At 40.8% G+C, this 18,826-nt stretch overlaps 1 protein-coding gene across 1 annotated transcript in view; it reads left to right on the top strand.

Annotated features, from left to right (window-relative positions):
- Window positions 1–7,263: 7,263 nt before the first annotated feature.
- Window positions 7,264–18,826, top strand: part of PLBD1 (phospholipase B domain containing 1) — an 89,609-nt gene continuing 78,046 nt past the window's right edge. The window contains exon 1 of the mRNA XM_065941011.1: window positions 7,264–7,593. Within this exon, the coding sequence (XP_065797083.1) occupies window positions 7,488–7,593 (106 nt within the window). The 5' untranslated portion in view covers window positions 7,264–7,487. The remainder of the gene's footprint in view (window positions 7,594–18,826) is intronic.

Consider the following 18,826-nt stretch of genomic DNA (forward strand, 5'->3'; position numbering starts at 1 on the left):
ACTTGTCATCCAGTCTGTTGAACTGTATCAAAGTAATTCTTTCAAAAATGATTCATGCAATTCTATTTTCTGAGTCCTTGAACACTGGTTACCCTAACACATGAACTAAAATGAACTCAATATAAAATTTCTCTGCCACAGCCTTTTCTGTCAACAAAGGCTATAGATGATTCTTGAACGGCAAAGCCAATCAGCTTTTTTTTTTCTTTTTTACTACTTTGCAGGTAACATTTTCCATTTTCCCTTCACTGGAACAATCACAGTTCTTGGGTTTTCTTTTTTTTTTTCCTCCTCTTATACACCATTCAGAACCTACTGTTTTCTTAATAGTTGATAGGCAGTTACCCCTAGGGAGAGACTTACCTTTATTGAATGAAAGCTTTGATAAGTTTAAAAGGTAGCGTTTTAACCTCCAGGACCAGGGCCGGTAGATTGATGAGTTCAGACTTGAGAGCATCTGTGTTTAAGAGAAGTCATCTGGTTGCTGAAAGAAAACAGGGAGGAGATGCCTGGACTTAGGTATTAGTGGCCATGGAAAGGGAGAGTCTGGAGATGTAAACCAATTAGAAAGTCAATGGACAAATACTCATTAAAAACTCCCCCTTAGAAAAGAAGTTTGCCGGGAGGATTATTGTGGGAGTTCTTTGGTCATATATGCATTTGGGTGCATATATGGTGCACCCAAATGCATATATGTGCATTTGAGGCAACTGTTGTCTCAAAGAGTCGCCTGCCAACGCAAGAGACGTGGGTTTGATCTCTGGGCTGGGAGGATCCCCTGGAGATGGAAATGTCAACCCATTTCATTATTCTTGCCTGGAGAATCCCATTGACAGAGGAGCCTGGAGGGCTACAGTCCATTGGGTTGCAAAAAGAGTCAGACAAGACTTAGCGACCGAACTACACGCATTTATTTTTACCAAACCATTTGAAAGTAAGTGGCAAACATCATGACACTTGACCACAGCCTGTATTGGCTAAAAACTAGGACCTCCTTTTGCATACACAGAATGTAATTTTCATGCCCAATAAATATTTAAATGTACAATGCCATCTAATATATAGTCCTTATTTATTTAATTTTTTCCAAATATTCTCCCCTAAAATGTCTTTTGTAGATATCCCCCCATCATACTCATATACCCACTCAAGATCCAATTAAAGCTTACACATTATTAATATTTTGGGTCATCACGTCTCCTTAACTGCCTTTAACCTGGAAGAGTACTGCATGCTTTTTCTAGGGCAGTGGGTTTTTGAGGGGTGGGGAAGGGGATATCTATTAAGTAACTGACATTTTAAAAAATAATATAGGCCAGTTGTCTTGCAGGATGTCCCACAATGTGGATTTGGCAGATTCAGGAATGGCTGTATGATTTGTGATGCCCCACACAAGATGAAAATGCAAGACTGTCTGTTCAGAAATTAGTAAGAATTTCAGGACAAGTGGCAGCAGGACGTTAAACCAAGCATGGGTCCCTTCTAAGGATGATGATGATGATGATGTGTGTGTGTACGTGTGTTTATATATATATATATATATAAAAACATAAATATATATATATAAATATATATATATTTTTTGCAGGAAAGATTGCTGAAACTTTAATTTTTTATTTTGCTTAGAGCAAGTTAGAGATTGTAAGATTATAAACTGGTAACTTACTATAGTGCTCATCTATAATTTATATTTAGAACACATCTTGCCATTTAAAAAAATTTTTTTTACTGTTATAAACCATTTAGGTTTAAATCATTTTTTTATAACCTGTAAGAAGATCTGGGACATTTAATACAGAAATATTTTGCATCTGTAGTTCAGATACAATAAAAGTCACAAAATAGAAAACCCACTATTGTAACCCTATTTAACTGTCCAGTCCAGTGTCACTAAGTGCGTCCACATTGTTCTGCGTCTCTCACCATCGAGGATGGAGGATGTGTCACCACACAGGTCATGTGCCCATGAAGCTGGTCCCAGCCAGATATGATCCCCATGATTTGAATTAGGCAAAAAATATTGCCAAGACTACAATGTAAGTGATGTTGTGCACCTCCCATCACATCATATCCGGAAAAGCACTCAGCTCAGGAAAGTTTTCCTGAGAGTGTTTTGATCAGTACTTCTGTTTGACTTTATTTGATCTTACTTTCCAGTAAGAATATCATTCTTAGGTTGGACTGTAGACTCTTTTGTGTCTCTCATCTTTACCTTCCTTTTCATTTCTACCATTCCCCTCTATTTTTTGGAGGGCCTCATTAATTTTTCTGTCAAATTCCTGACTCCATTTTCAACAGTGTCAGTTTCTGCTCTTCATTCATAGCTTCCAATGGAAAGTCAATAAGACAATGAAATTTTTAGTTTTCTATCAACCCTCTCTTATTCTATCCATCTCCCATTTCATCTCATGCCTTTTCTTCTCAACCTGTTTTTCTTTATAAATTTTCTTCTCTTGATAAAGACAGCCTATCTTCTCGTAGCCTATAGAAGATGCTAATATTATTTTCCTAAGATTTCTTTGGGTTCCTAAAATTGATAGTTTTTAGAAATTTGAGCTTTCAGGATGATGTTCCTTTCCCCTCATGTGGCAATATTTCTAAAAGACTCCATGTTGTGCTGGTTCTTGTTTCTGATTACTCATCTTTACACTGAAAGAGCTAGCAGACAGTGTGTTTCTCAACAGAGAGAGTATTCAAATTTCTCTTGGCAATGCTCCCTAGTACTCCTTTCTCAGACTGCAGTTTTCTGGAAGATTGATATGCACAGTTGAGAACACAGTTCTCTGTATCCAGGGGATGTTCATCTAGTTTACTCAGCTAGACTGAAATAGGATCTTTTCCTAGTAACATTTTCATGGGTTTTGACCCTGGGTTTCATTTACATGTTAATTTCTATCCACTTTCCAAGAATGAACTGCCTAAGATTTGTATCCTTGTTGTCTTCGTTTAAAAATATCAGTAGCAACTAGACCAACCAAATCTTGATCAAACACTTTTCATTTATTCACTGTTATACATGGTTTAGGCTTAAATCCTTTTTTATAATCTGAAAGAAGATCTGGGACATTTAATACAGAAATATTTTGCATCTGCAGTCAAGATTAAACAGAACTAAAAAAGGGTTGTATTTTGTTAACTGTTTTTACTTGGCATTGGTATTTCTGTCTGTAGAAAGAAGAGAAAATACTAAGATAATTAAGAATGGGGGAAGGAAAGTAAATAGAGAAATTGGTGGCATCTACTGCAGTACTTCGGACACCTGATGCGAAGAACTGACTAACTAGAAAAGACCATGATGCTGGGAAAGATTGCAGGCTGGAGGAGAAGGAGACAACAGAGGATGAGATGGTTGGATGACATCACCAACTCGATGAAGATGAGTTTGAGCAAGCTTTGGGAGTTGGTGATGGACAGGGAAGCCTATCGTGCTGCAGTCCTGGGGCTGCAGAATCAGACACGACTAAGTGACTGAACTGACTCCAGGAGATAGCCACTGAGTTTAGCAAAGAAATAGAAAAAGAAAAATTACGGAAAAAGAACTGTCAGGCAAAAGAATTACATCTCTTAAACAATGAAGAAAATGTGCTTGGCCTCAAGCGTGTTCAGTCTTTTTCAGCCTCTTTGGAATGTAAAGATGGGGACCAGGATGCCTATCATATGGGTAAAAAGTTTATAGTTATCTGTAGAAAAAGATAATGATATAAATCATCTACACTGTCCCATCTACTCTACACTGCTAAGCATCTACTCTAATCAGTATTCAACTGATATAGCAACTTCTCTTTTAAACTCTGCCCCATCTACTTCAGTTAACCCAGGCCTGATTCACGTCTCACCCTTATACTGTGGTCCCAAAGCTAAGATGTGCTAGTGGCCTTACAATCACTGACCAATGGCAGCCCCTCTTTTATGTAACCAATTTACAAAACACCTGCAGTCTGGAAATTACAATGGATGGCAGCTTATATAAAGTGCAAGCAAGTGAGTAGAAGAGAGGATAGGGATATAGTACAGTTGTTCAGTTCCTATGTCATGTCTGACTCTTTGTGACCCCATGGAGTGCAGCACACTAGACTCCCCTGTCCTTAAGTATCTCCCAGAGTTTTCTCAAATTCATGTCCATTGAATTGGTGATGCCCAGTACAGAACTGTGTTATAAGTGAGCAAAACAAGCTCCACAGGCATTAAGCTTGAGCCCAGGAATGTCCATCTTTTCTTTGGTTCTGCAGCAGTCTGAACTCAACAATCTGATCTCAAAGTACCAAATGTAAGTTCAACTACCAAAACAACCTGCACAAAAATGAATGTAGGAAAATAATAAATAAATACAAGAAAAATTAACTACAGAAGTAAATATACAGAAGGAAGTTGAATACTATCCTACACATTTAGTAAAACTTAGTAAATTTTCCAGTAGTAGATTAAATCCAAGCAGCTAAGACTTGTTTCTCAAGGAAGGAGACAAAAGTAATGAAAAAACCAAAGAGTAAAGCTTGTGACTTTTTGAGGTCTTGTGTAGACACAAACCATAATATTCAAGGTCATTCAAATGTAAAATGTGTGCATTTGAGAGAGAAAAATATTTTGAAATATTCAACAGTTGGGCTTGGACAATTGAAAGGCACAGATTGAAATAAAGTGGTGTGAAAAATATTCAAGAACAATAAATTGGAATAAGAGGAATACATAATAAGGTATATAGTAGATAATAAATGTTTAAAAGATAATAACGTATAAGAATGTATACTAACTCTTATGAAAACAACTACAAAGTTTGAAGAGCTGATAAGAGAAAGACTCAGTGGGTTGATGCAAGGGCCAGCACCACCCTTCCTCTAGGAGATGAGTCGCCTATTTGATGGGTGGGGCGGGATGTGGGAGCATTTGGTAATAGAAACTCCAAATAGGTCTAGAGTTACCAGAGCAGAGGAGGCTGTGTTTAAACTTCTCAGAATGTAACTCATGAATTTGCCAGGAGTTATGTGCCCTACGATGACATGTGAATTGCAGATAAGCAGTGATAGAGGGCACTGTTTGGGGAGGCTGACTAACACACCTCAAGTCAGAGGATCTTTGAGTCCCTACTCCACCCCAGCTCCCCACCGCCCCCCTCCTACCCCCCGGCCACACACACACATAGAAGGATCGGAGGGGTCTGAGAATGAGCCAGAGGATCCAGTAGAATCCAAGTCTGGATGAAGAGATTGCTGAGAGGGCCAGAGACAGCCAGCTTCCTTCCCCAAAAATGTATGTTTTCTTTCCATGCTGAGAGGTGACATCCCACCAGAGGCTGCATTTCCCAGTCTCTTCAGCATCCAGGTATGGCAATATGTCTAGCTACTGTTGATGGAATCTGAGTGGAAGTGAATAAGAAGTAGGAGAGCTGTCCCATATTCTTTCCTCTTCTTCTGGTTAGAAGAAAACATTCCAAGTCCCTTGGGTGATGATTCCTGTATCCAGTTTGACAACCACAGTGAATTCACAAGGGCTACCTAGCATATGGGCTCGCCTGATGGCTCAGACAGTAAAGAACCTGCCTGCAATGCAAGAGACCTAGGATATGCTAAATATTCACAGGAAATAACAGTATCAGTGGAACATACCACAGTGACCTAAAGGGAGCATTTGAGATATTATAAATCTTTGAGGAAAACATAGTACCATCTAGGACACTGGGTAAATTACTACTGCTAAATTGTTTGACCCTAACTAATTAATAAAAGAAACTGTTAGATATTTCTTTTGGCCTGCAGTCCCAAGATTCTCAGGGCACTATGAACCAAGAAAGATGGGGACATCTGCCTTAGGGAATGGTGGAACCACAGATGAAAGGATACCAGGTTCTTAATTCCCATATGAAAGAAAGCCACCAACCAATAAAGAACTCCCACAATAGACTGGTATATGAGTCAGGAATACATTTCAGTTGCATTAACGCATCGAACTTTGGGAGTTTGTCATTACCTAACTAATACACAGAGCATGTAGGAATCCAGACGTGAGGCCAAGAACCTCAGATGTCAACAGTGGATTCCTGCCACTGCTGTACCACAAGAAGGACCAGAAGAGATGAACTACATCTCACTGGAGGCCACCAAGCCAAAAAGGCCAGCAGAGTAGATGCCCTCTACCCAGTCAACACATAAACCTCCTGAAACAAAGATGAGCCTTCAGGAGGGGGGCAAAGAATACGGAGGAGGTGAAGAATGCTTAGAATTTAGTCCAAATGAGATTGAGTAACCTTAAATTTGGCATGCTAAAATTTTTGCCATCAGCGCATAAGTGTTTAAATGCTAAGTTAATTACACCTTTTGGAAAAGAAACAGGCTTACATGATGTGTTTAACAGTTTGCATAGAGATCTGATGTAATTGTTTTACATCTTTCCTAGCATGACAAATGTGTTTCGCCCTCTAGGAAAGGTGCCTCTTCTCCTCCCTTCCCATCTCCCCTCAACACCTCGGTTAAGCTCAGAAGAAAGATGGAGAAGGCGGTGCCTTGGTCCCCAGGTGGATGCAGTCATAGGTAAGCAGGGCTCTGTTACAGCACTCATGGAAACTTCCGGTACCTGTTTATTTATAGGGCTCTGTCCCTTCTGGCCTGCTGTAGACCGTGGTCTTAATGGTCTTTATACCACCTGTATGGGACACATAAGGTGGGCTCAACAGAAGCTTATTGGATGAATAAAATGCCTTTTGCCTACTTCACAATGTCACCTAGGGCACCCCCTGCCACCTTCACAATGTCCCCCAAGGCACGGTGTTGCCTACTTCACAATGTCACTTTCAGCTGACACCGCACAGAAATGGGGACTTCACAGGAGTTTTCTGGGATATCTCTGGTTTCAGCCCCATCTGATCTGAATCACTCGCCAGTGGTGGCTCCCGCCAATGAAGAGAAAAACAAACGATCCGAAGTCCTGAGCAGTAGCAAATGGACTTAGGTTAAACAGCGGGGATGGAGAGGGGCTCTAAACCCTGAGTTGTAAGCACCTGGGAAGCCCTCTCCGAAAGGGCGAGGAATCGGAGCTGCGTGTAGGCAGGGGTATGCATTTCTACACTGCCCAGGACGCCCCCTCTCCGCTGCTGCAGACCAGTGGCCGGCCCTGGAGGCCAGCGGTGTGGACGTGAACTGATCTGTCCCAGCCCTGGGTCGCCAAACCGCCCGACGGAGTGCGGAGAAAGCAGCACGCAGGTCCCAGGAGTGCAGGAGGGGAACCGGCCCGGCCCGGCTCACGGGGCGCTAAAGGGTCAGAAAGGACCCGCCCTTCCCAGACGGGCCCTGCGGGGCGAAGGTTGTCCTCAAGACCACGTGAGGCTTCCTCGCCCCTAAAAAGCCCCAAACAGGCCGGGCTTATGAGAGAGGAAAGTTAAGAAAGACGCCCGAACCTTCGCGTCCGGGCGCCCCGCTGCCGTCCCCAGAGCCGCTCTGCCAGCAGCTGCCTGGTTCTGCCGAGCGGAGCGGAGCGGAGATCGCGGCCGCCGAGCAATGTCCCGCCACAGCCTGGATGAGCGCCTCGGGCTGCCCCCGCCGCCGGCCCGGCTACCGCTGCTCCTGCTGCTTCTGGCCGCCGCGGTGCCTCCGAGCCAGGCAGGTGAGCCGCGCACCCCGTGTGCCGCACCGGCTGGGGGCGCCGGGAGGGATCCCTGGGAGCCCGCGCGCTCCCCTCTGCGCGCGTGCCGCCCCGTAAGCCCCGGAGTCCACTCAAGCTGACTTCCCGCGGGTGTCCGTCTGTTTTCTGGGTGGACGCCAGGAACGCGCTTCTGCCTGGGTGGGGGACGGCCCGGGTTGCTCCAGCCCTGCTGGCCCTCGGGGACGGCCCCGGACGAGGAACTGGGGGTGTGTTTCTCCGAACTTAGAAAGTGCTGGCCGGAATTCTTGGCAGACAAATCGGTTCGCTCCTGCACGGCTCTTGGCTTTGCTGATTCTTGGCTGATCCTAAAAAAGTCAGCCAAAGGACATCTAAATATATTTATTCTCATCATAGAGTGTGATCCAGGTTGCCACTTTTTTTCTTTTTGACAGTGGCTTTGGTTTAAAGTGTTGAGAAGTGCAACCTGGTATTGTTAGCTTGAAATGTGCTAGGCAGTGTAGCCAAAGATTTATATTCTTTCATATACTGCTCACTGCAATCCTAAATGGGCTTCCCAGGTGGCATAGTGGTAAAACAGAATCCGCCTGCCAATGCAGAAAACGCAGGAGGCGTGAATTTGATCCCTGGGTGAGGAAGATCCCCTGGAGAAGGAAACCCACTCCAGTTTTCTTGCCTGGGAAATCCCATGGAAAGAGGAGTCTGGCGGGCTACAGTCTATGGAATGGCAAAGAGTCTGACACGACTTAGCCACTAAACAATAACAATAACACGATCCTAAATAGGTTTAGTATCCCTATTCTACAGATGAGAAAGTTTGAGATTGAGCAAGTTCAATGATTTGCATAAAGATACACAACAAATGGAGGCAGCGCTGAAATGCAAAAGGGCATGTACTTGACTACTCCCCTCTTAACCAAACAGGTTTTAAACAAGGGTTACTCCTACAGGTATTGATACTGAACTGTACCCTTTGCTTCAAAAGCAAAAGGAGGGTGTGTGTGTGTGTGTGTGTTGGGGATGGTGGGGGGTCATCTAGGTTTTGTCTGTTTCACTCCCAATGAGTACACCTAAGATTAAGTTAAAAAACAAAAAAAACAAACCAACAACCTGAAAGACTTCAAAAGTAACATATAAGAGACAATTTATTTAAAATGAGAGAGGATTCATTTTATTTCCTAATCCCTTTTCTGTGCTGACCTTGGGCAAGACTAGGGTGAGGTTCAGCAGGGCTATCCCTTCCTAAAAGCTCCTTATGGGTTCTATTCTACTGTCTTCCATTAACCAGTATGTGCAGTTACCAGATTTCAAAGCCTTAGCTTTCGCAACGTGACCACTTACCACTCTTAGATTTTTCCAGTTTCTGAAGCTGCCTCAGCTTCTGAGCTCAGAAGTGATCACTCCCTGGCTCCTGACCCGTAATTTGCTTGCACATTCTGGAGGCGGTGGTGTGGATGCCGCCTCTAAGCCCACTTAGAGTGCTCATTTGAACACACCTGGGACAGGCTGGGGAGTGCCCCGGAAACGGAAATGGCAGAAACTTTTCTCCCTTTCCTGGTCTCCTTTTAGATTATTGGGATTGTTTTAAATGTTCCGGGAGATGGAGTGGGTAGCCTAAAGAGTGAGGTGGAGACATTGTTTTTCTGAAGATGGGGCACTGTTTATTTAGGAAAATATCATCCTGCAAGAAACTGCTTCTTAAACGGAGTCCCCAATTCTGGCCTCAGTCTATTATAGACTTCAAACATAATCACATTGCATTTATCTTTCCAGACCGAAAGCCCCACGTGTGTTTTAGGATCCCAGCGGCTTGTGGCCCCAACCAGAGACGGAACCCAAGCCTTCGACAATAAAAGCATGGAGTTCTAACCACTGGACCACCAGGGAATTACCAGTTTTTCTAGTCATATATATAGGGCAGTCAGGTTGTCACTAGGGAAAGATGGGTTGGTTGCCAAGACACTCATAAAGTGGCATGTGCCTTGGTAAAGTGAGTTTCAGATCTGGCCCTGGGTTTCTCAGGGATAGACTCTAGAAATTCATTCTTTGCCATTCTCCAGAGCTGATTGGAAACAAGGAAACTGATTTTTAACAATCCGGTTATTTGTGTAGCCTGCTCCGGGCACATTCTCACTGTAATCAAACTACCTGGGATAAAAAATATATCAGGGATTCTCAGGCTGAGGACCTGATTCATCTGCCTCTCCCTAGGACTGGGCATTTCAGGCAGTACATAGCTGCTCCTTACCGGTCACTGCTTGCCCAAAACAGCTGGTCACAGACTCATTTTCCACTCTTCCATGGCTTACCAGTACCACTTGAGACTAACTGACTGCCTGTCTAGATTAGCTAATCCCTTTAAGTGGCTCTCAAGGAGTCTACAGTCCTGGGAGTTGTTCAGGCTCCTTAATTGACATAGCAGACTTGTGGTTAAGGCCAATCTCAATTGATCCTTTATCTCTGAGGGCTTCCTTATTTCCAGATTCCCTGTGGAAGTTGTGCCATATGTTCACTCTTTCCCTGGCAGGTCTTCATTTTTGGAAGTCAAATATTAGAGAGATATTAGAGTTGGAATTCCAAGACAGAAGCCATGGGGCCAGACCACCTATGTTTGAAGCCTGGCTTCAATACTGACAAACTGCATGACTTTTAGCTAATTATCTCATCTCTCCATGCCTCAATTTCCTCATCTGTAAAATGGGTATTATAATAATACCTATATCGTAAGTTTGTTATGAGGAACAGTGCCTGGCACATAGTGTGAAAGTCCCTCAGTCATGTCTGACTCTTTGCAACCCCATGGACTATACAGTCCATGGAATTCTCCAGGCCAGAATACTGAAATGGATAGACTTTCCCTTCTCCAGGAGATCTTCCCAACCCAGGGCTCAAACCCAGGTCTCCCACATTGCAGGTGGATTCTTTACCAACTGAGCTATCAGGAAAGCTTAACTAACTAGGGCACATAGTAGGGGCTATATAATTGAATTACTATTATGACCAGCCATGGGAATTGCTTTTCTCTGAAAAGGAATCATGGATCTCTTGATAAGGCAACAGAATTGCTGATGATAATCCCTGTTCAGTGAAGTAATAATTTGTTATAAAAACATATTTTCTTAGTCATGGCCTAACATTCTGGGGAGTTGGGGTGCATACCAGTACGTTAAGCAGCTCTTTCAGAAAGCTCTTTCAGAAGTCATTATGATTATTTTTGCCAAAGTGCCGTTTTCTTAACCATGGCTGCTTTAGAACTTCCCAGTACTTTCCTGTTTTTTTGGGCTTCCCTGGCGACCCAGCTAGTAAAGAATCCACCTGCAATGTGGGAGACCTGAATTTGATCCCTGGGTTGGGGAGACCCACTGGAGAAGGAAACAGCTACCTACTCCAGTATTCTGGCCTGGAGAATTCCATGGATTATACAGTCCCTGGGGTCGCAAAGAATCGGACACAACTGAGCGACTTTCACTTCACTTCACTTCACTTCACTTCCTGTTTTTCTGTACCAGTTTTTTTTTTTTTTTTAATGTGGTAATGTATTATCTTAAAAAAAAAAAGCACACACTTTTTATTTTACATTGGAATATAGGCCGTTAACAATGTAATAGTTTCAGGTGCATAGCAGAGTAACTTGGCCATACATATACATGTATCCATTCTCCCCCAAACTCCCTTCCCGTCCAGGCTGCTACAGAACATTGAACAGAGTTCCCTGTGTTATACAATAGATCCTTGTTAGTTATAGGTTTTAAATACAGCTGTATATACACATCCACCCCAAAACTCCCTCATTATCCCTTCCCTTCACTCTTGACCCTGGTAACCATAAGTTTGTTCTCTAAATCTGTGACTTTGTTTCTGTTTTATAAATAAGTTCATTTGTATCATTTCTTTTTAGATTTCACATATAGGCAATATCTTATGATATTTCTCCTTCTCTGTCTGACTTACTTCACTCAGGATGACAAACTCTAGATTCATCCATGTTGCTGCAAGTGGCATTATTTCATTCTTTTCAATGGCTGAGTAATAATTGCACTGCATATATATATCACAGTTTGTTTATCTGTTCCTCTGTCAATGGACATTTGGGTTGCTTCCATGTCTTGACTATTGTAAGCAGTGCTGTAATGAACATAGGGGTGCATATATCCTTTCTGATCATGTTTTCCTCCAGATGTGTGCCCAGGAGTGGGATTGCAAGGTCATATAGTAGCCCTATTTTTAGTTTTTAAAGAAACCTCCATACTGTTTTCCATAGTGGCTGTAAGAATTTACATTCCCACCAACACTGCAGGAGGGTTCCCTTCTCTCCACACCTTCCCTAGCCTTTATTGTTTGTGGAATTTTTGATGATAGCTATTTTGACTGGTGTGAGGTGATACCTCATTGTAGTTTTGATTTGCATTTATCTAATACTTAGCAATGCTGAACATCTTTTCATGTGCCTCTTGGCCATCTGTATGTCTTCTTTGGAGAAATGTCTATTTAGGTCCTCTGCCCATTTTTTGATTGGGTTGTTTGTTTTTGATGGTATTAAGCCACATGAGCTGTTTATAAGCTTTGGAGACTAATCTCTTGTTGGTCACATAATTTGCAAATATTTTCCCCAATCTTTGGGTTATCTTTGGTTTTGTGTATGGTTTCTTTTGCTATGCATAAGCTTTTGAGTTTAATTAGGTCCCATTTGTTTTTGTTTTTATTTCCATTACTCTGGGAGATGAATCAAAAAAGATATTGCTGCCATTTATGTCAGAGAGTGTTCTGCCGATGTTTTCTTCTAGGAGCTGTGTAGTGTCTTTAATCCATTTTGAGTTTATTTTTATGTATGGTATTAAAGAATGATCTAATTTCTTTTTTTTTTTTTTTACATGTAGCTGTCCAGTTTTCCCAGCATCATTTATTGAAGAGACTATCTTCCCATCACTGTATAGTCTGGTCTCCTTTGTCATAGATTAATTGAGCACAGGTGCATGAGTTTATTTCTGGGCATTCTATCCTGTTCCATTGATCTATATATCTGTTTTTCTGCCAGTACCATACTGTTTTGATGACTATAGTTTTGCAGGATAATTTTGAGTCAGAGAGCCTGATCCCTCCAGCTCTGTTTTTCTTTCTCAAGATTGTTTTGATGATTTGGGATCTTTTGTGCCTCCATACAAATTTTAAGATTTTCTGCTCTACTTTTGTGAAAAATGTCATTGGTAATTTGATAAGGATTGCATTTGATCTGTAGATTGCCTTGGGTAATATAGTTATTTGAACAATAGTGATTCTTTCAATCCAAGAACATAATATATTTTTTCATCTGTGTCATCTTTGGTTTCTTTAATCAGTGTCTAATAGTATTCCATGTACAGGTCTTTTGCACCCTGGGTAGATTTATTCCTAGGTGTTTTATTTTGTTCTATTTTTTTGAAGCAATGATAATGGGATTGTTTCCTTAATTTCTCTTTCTGATGTTTCACTTTTAGTGCATAGAAATGCAAGAGATTTCTATTAATTTTGTGTCCTGCAACTTTACTGAATTCATTGATGAGCTCTAGTAGTCTTCTGGTAGTATCTTTAGGGTTTTTTATGTATAGTATCATGGCAGTTTCACTTTTTTTTTTTTCCAATTTGGATTCCTTTTATTTTCTTCTCTGATTGCTGTAGCTAGGACTTCCTACCTATGTTGAATATAAGTGGCAAAAGTGGACATCCTTGCCTTGTTCCTGATCTTAGAGGAAATGCTTTCAGCTTTTCACCATTGACTATGATGTTATCTGTAGGTCTGTCTTATATAGCCATTATTCCGTTGAGGTATGTTTTCTTTATGGAGAAGGAAATGGCAACCCACTCCAATATTGTTGCCCAGAAAATTCCATGAACAGAGGAGCCTGGAGGGCTACAGTCCATGGAGTTGCAAAGAGTCAGCCTTGACTGAGCGACTGAGCATGTGTTTCCTTTATGCCCACTTTCTGGAGAGTTTTTTTTTCCCATCATAAACCGGTGCTGAATTTTATTAGAAGCTTTTTCTGCTTTTATTGAGATGATCATATGGTTTTTATCCTTCAGTTTGTTGATGTGGTTTATCACACTGCTTGATTTGTGAATATTGAAAAATCCTTGTATCCCTGGGATAAATCCCACTTAATCATGGTATTTGAGCCTTTTAATGTATTGTTGGATTAGAATTGATAGTATTTTGTTGAGGATTTCTGTGTCTGTATTCATCAGTGATGTTGGCCTGTAATTTTCTTATCTGTGTGATATCTTTGTCTGATTTTGGTATCAGAGTGATGGTGGCCTCATAGAATGATTTTGAGAATTTTCCTTCCTCTGCCATTCTTTCAGAACAGTTTCAGAAGGGTAGGTGCTAGCTCTTCTCTAAATGTTTGATAGAAGTCACCTGTGTCCTGGACTTTTGTTTGTTGGGAGTTTTAAAATCACAGTTTCCATTTCACTGCGTATGATTGGGCTATTCGTATTTTTTATTTCTTCCTGGTTCAGTCTTGAGACTACATCTTTTTAAGAATCTGTCCATTTCTTCCAGGTTGTCCATTTTATTGTCATACAGTTGCTTGTAGTAGTCTTATGATACTTTGTATATCCGTGGTGTCAGTTGTAACATTTTTTGCATTTATAATTTTATTGAGTCCTCTCTCTATCTGGCTGAGACTTTATCAGTTTTATCTTTTCAAAGAACCAGCTTTTAGTTTTGTTGGTCTTTGCTGTTGTCTTCTTTGTCTCCATTTCACAAAGTTTTCTTTATGTTTTCTTCTACTAGCTTTAGGTTTTGTCTGTTCTACTTTCTCTAATTGCTTTAAGTGTGAGGTTAGGTTGTTTATTTGAGATTGTTCTTGTTTCCTGAGGTAAGACTGTATTGCTAATAAATTTTCCTCTTAGAACTACTTTTGCTACATCCTATAGGTTTTGGATCATTGTGCTTTCATTTTCATTTGTCTCTAGGTATTTTTTGACTTCCCCTTTGATTTCTTCAGTGATCCATTGTTTGTTTAGTCTTGTTTAACCTCTATGTGTTTGTGTTTTTATTTTTTTTTTCTTGTACTTTATTTCTAATCTCAAAGTGTTGTAGTTGGAAAACATGCTTAATATGACTTCAGTTTTCTTAAATTTACACTCACTTTGTGGCCAAGCATGTGGTCAGTCCTGGAGAATATTGCATGTGCACTTGAGAAACATGTATTCTTCTGCTTTTGAATGGAATGCTCTATAAATATAAATTAAGTCTATCTAGTCTAATGTGTTATTTAAGGCCTGTGTTTCCTTATTGATTTTCTGACTGGATGATGTATCCATTGATGAAAGTGGGATGTTAAAGTCCCCCACTATTATCTTGTTACTGTCAATTTTTCGCTTTATGGCTGTTATGATTTGTCTTATGAATTGAGATGCTTCTTTGTTGGGTACATATATATTTGCAATTGTTATTTCTTCTTCTTGGATTGATCCCTTCCTTGATCATTATGTAGTGTCCTTCTTTGTCTCTTATAACAGTCTTTATTTTAAAGTCTATTTTGTCTGATATGAGTATGACTGCTCCAGCTTTCTTTTGATTTCCATTTGCATGGAATACCTTCTTCCATCCCCTCACTTTCAGTCTGTGTGTGTCCCTAGGCCTGAGATGGATCTCTTATAGACAGCATATGTACAGGTCTTGTTTTTGTAGCCATCAAATAGTCTCAGTCTTTTGGTTGGCGCATTTTATCCATTTGCATTTAAGGTAATTATCAGTATGTGTGTTCCTATTGCCATTTTCTTAATTACTTGGGATTTGTTTTTGTAGGCCTTTTTTCTTCCTTTCCTCTTTTGTTCTCGTCTCTTGTGGTTTGATGGTCATCTTTAGTGTTATGTTGGGTTGCTTTTTTTTTTGTGGTTATATCTATTGTAGTTTTTAGGTTTTCTTCTTCTATGAGGTTTTGATATAGCAGTCTATAGATGCACAGGTTGTTTTAAGTTGCTAGTCTCTTTCCTACCTAGAGGAGTTCCTTTTGTTTTTGTTGTAAAGCTTTTCTGATGGTGTTGAATTCTTGACTTTTGCTTGTTTGGAAAGCTTTTGATTTCTCCCTCAAATCTGAATGATATGCTTGCTGGGTAGAGTATTCTGGGTTGTAGTTTCCTCCCTTTCGTCACTTTAAATACACTGTGCCACTCCCTTCAGGCTTGCAGAGTTTCTGCCTAGAAGTCAGCTCATAACCTTAGGGAAGTATCCGTGTAGGTTGTCATTTTCCCCTTGTTGATTTTAATAATTTTTCGTTGTCTTTAATTTTTGTCAGTTTGATTACCATGTGTCTTTCTGTGCTCTTCTTTGGGTTTATCCTGCCTGGGACACGCTGCACTTCCCAAACTTGGTTGAGAGGTTTCCTTTCCCGTGTTCGAGAAGTTTTCAGCTATAGTCTCCTCAAATATTTTATTAGATCCTTTTTCTATTTCTTATCATTTTTGAACTCCCACAATGCAAATGTTGGTGTGTTTAATATGTCCCAGAGGTCTCTTAGGTTGTCTTTATTTCAGTCTTTATTTTACTCAGTGGCAGTGATTTCCACCATTCTGCCTCCTAGGTCACTTATTCCTTCTTCTGCCTCATTTATTCTGCTTGATTCCTTCTAGTATCTATTTAATTTCAGTTATTGTACTTTTTGCCTCTATTTGTTGTTCTTTAGTTCTTCCAGGTCTATATTAAACATTTCTTGCATCTTCTCAATCCTTGCCTAAATCATTTGTCCAAGATCCAGAATCATCTTCACTATCATTATTCTAAATTCTTTTTCTGAAAGGTTGCCTATCTCTACTTCATTTCATTGCTTTTCTGGGGTTTTATTTTGTTCCTTCATCTGAGACATAGTCCTCCACATTTTCATTTTCTCCAACTTTCTGTGATAGTGGTTTTTATTCAACAGGCTGCAGGATTGCAGTTCTTGCTTCTGCTGTCTACCTTCTAGTAGACGGAGTATCTAAGAGCTTTGTGCAAGTTTCCTGATGGGAGGGACTGGTGGCAAGTAGAGCTGGCTCTTGCTCTTGTGGGACAAGCCTGTGCTCAGTTAACTTTAACCCACTTGTCTGCTGATGGGTATGGCTGTGTTCCTTCCCTCTTGGTGGTTTGGCCTGGAGCAGCCCAACACTGGAGCCTATAGGCTGTTTGGTGTGGATAATGGTGACCTCATGGAGGCCTCATGCCAATGAGTACTTCTGAAAACTGCTGCTACCAGTGTCTTTGTCTCCATGGTGAACCATAGCTGCCCCCCACTTCTGCAAAGACCCTCCGGCACTAGCAGGTAAGGTCTGGTTCAGTCTCCTGTGGGGTCACTGCTCCCTTCCCCTGGGTGCTAATGTGCACCAGATTTTGTGTGTGCCCTCCAAGAGTGAACTCTGTTTTCCCCAATCCTGTAGAAATCCTGCAATCAAATCCCACTGGCCTTCAAAGTCAGGTTCTCTGGGGATTCCTTCTCCTCTTGCCAGACCCTCACATTGGGAAGCCTGACATGGGGCTCAGAACCTTCACTCCAGTGGGAGAAATTCTGTGATATAATTGATCTCCAGTTTGTGAGTAGCCCACCTGGTGATTATGTGATTTTATTTTATCATGATTGCACCCCTCCTACTATCTCATTGCAGCTTCTCCTTTGTCTCTAGATACGTGGGATATCTTTTTTGGTTGGTTCTAGCATCTTCCTGTCAATGATGGTTCAGCAGTTTGTTGTGATTCCAGTGCTCTCTCAAGGAGTGAGTGCACATCCTTCTACTCTGCCATCTTGAACCAATTCAAGGGCTATACCAGTTTGTTAATCATAATATATACAAGATAATTCCCAGAAATGGGAAAAACCTCAACTAAAGTAATACATAGGAAAGGAAAGGAAGTAGATACAAGTGTGAAGACTTGGTAAATGGCCAGGAGGAACAACTTCAGGTTCCTTTTTAGGGTAAGAACATTGGGGTGCATGTATCATTTCTGATTATGTTTTCCTCCAGATACATGCCCAGGAGTGGGATTGCAGGGTCTTGTGGTAGACCTATTTTTAGTTTTTAACGAAACCTGCATACTGTTCTCCATAGTGGCTGTATCAATTTACATTCCCACCAACAATGCAGGAGAGTTCCCTTCTCTCCACACCCTCCCTGGCATTTATTGTTTGTGAATTTTTTTGATGATAACCATTTTGACTGGTGTGAGGTGTTATCTCATTGTAGTCTTGATTTGCATTTCTCTAATACTCAGCAATGTTGAGTTGAGAATACCCAGATCAAAGCGGGTAGATGTTTTTTGGCTTCATCAAGGTAAGAACTAAAGGAAAAGGTGCTTATTTGAGGGTTGAGAATAGGGTGACTTTAGTTTGGGATGCGTGGAGTTTGGGATATTTTGAGAAAATTTAGGAGTTCTCTCATAAAGACTAACATACAAATACACATTTATTATAGACTCTGACAGGGCAAATACAAGCATGGCATCACATTTATTGACTAGACCTTAGCTAAAAACATTTTTTTAATAGATAAGTTCAGAAGAATTTCTGGGAGAAATAGTAATACTTATTAATCTTTATTATTAAATTTTGTTTCCTGGTCCTGAAACTTATAGAAAAGATCAAAAACTTTCTCCAGAATAAAATTTAAAAGACCCTCCTTCAGTCCTGAAATTGGGGTATGTGTGTATGTGTTAGTTAGTTGCTCGGTTGTATCCGACTCTTTGCGATCCCATGGACTAGCCTGCCACGCTCCTCAGTCTATGAGATTCTCCAGGAAAATTACTGCAGTGGTTTGCCATTCCCTTATCCAGGGGATCTTCCCAACCCATGGATCAAACCCAGGTCTCCTGCATTCAGGCAGATTCTTTACCATCTGAGCCACCAGGGAAGCCCCAAAATTGGGGTAGAAAATTTTAAGTCACTATTTCTTGGTGATTTACTTTCCATAATATATGAAGTGTTTATCCGTGAACTTCATCTTGGGTCTTGGTTCTGACACACAAAATAGAAACTTTAGTTTTCACACTTATTTAGACATTATTATCACTTGTGTCACCTATATGTTTTGTTGGATTCCAAATTACAAAGCATGAACTATTGAAATAGCAAAAAAGGTAGTAGCAGCAATAATGCAGTGAATCTCAAGGTTAATTTTTTTTAACATTTTAAGAATTGTTTAAGGATACATTTGTTTTACCTTTTTCTAAAAATAGAGACGGTTCCAGTTGCTTCTACAAGTATGTCTCACAATTTTTTGATAACTTAGC

Source organism: Muntiacus reevesi, chromosome 1 (assembly GCF_963930625.1).
Source record: "Muntiacus reevesi chromosome 1, mMunRee1.1, whole genome shotgun sequence".
NCBI classification, from domain to species: Eukaryota; Metazoa; Chordata; class Mammalia; order Artiodactyla; family Cervidae; genus Muntiacus; species Muntiacus reevesi.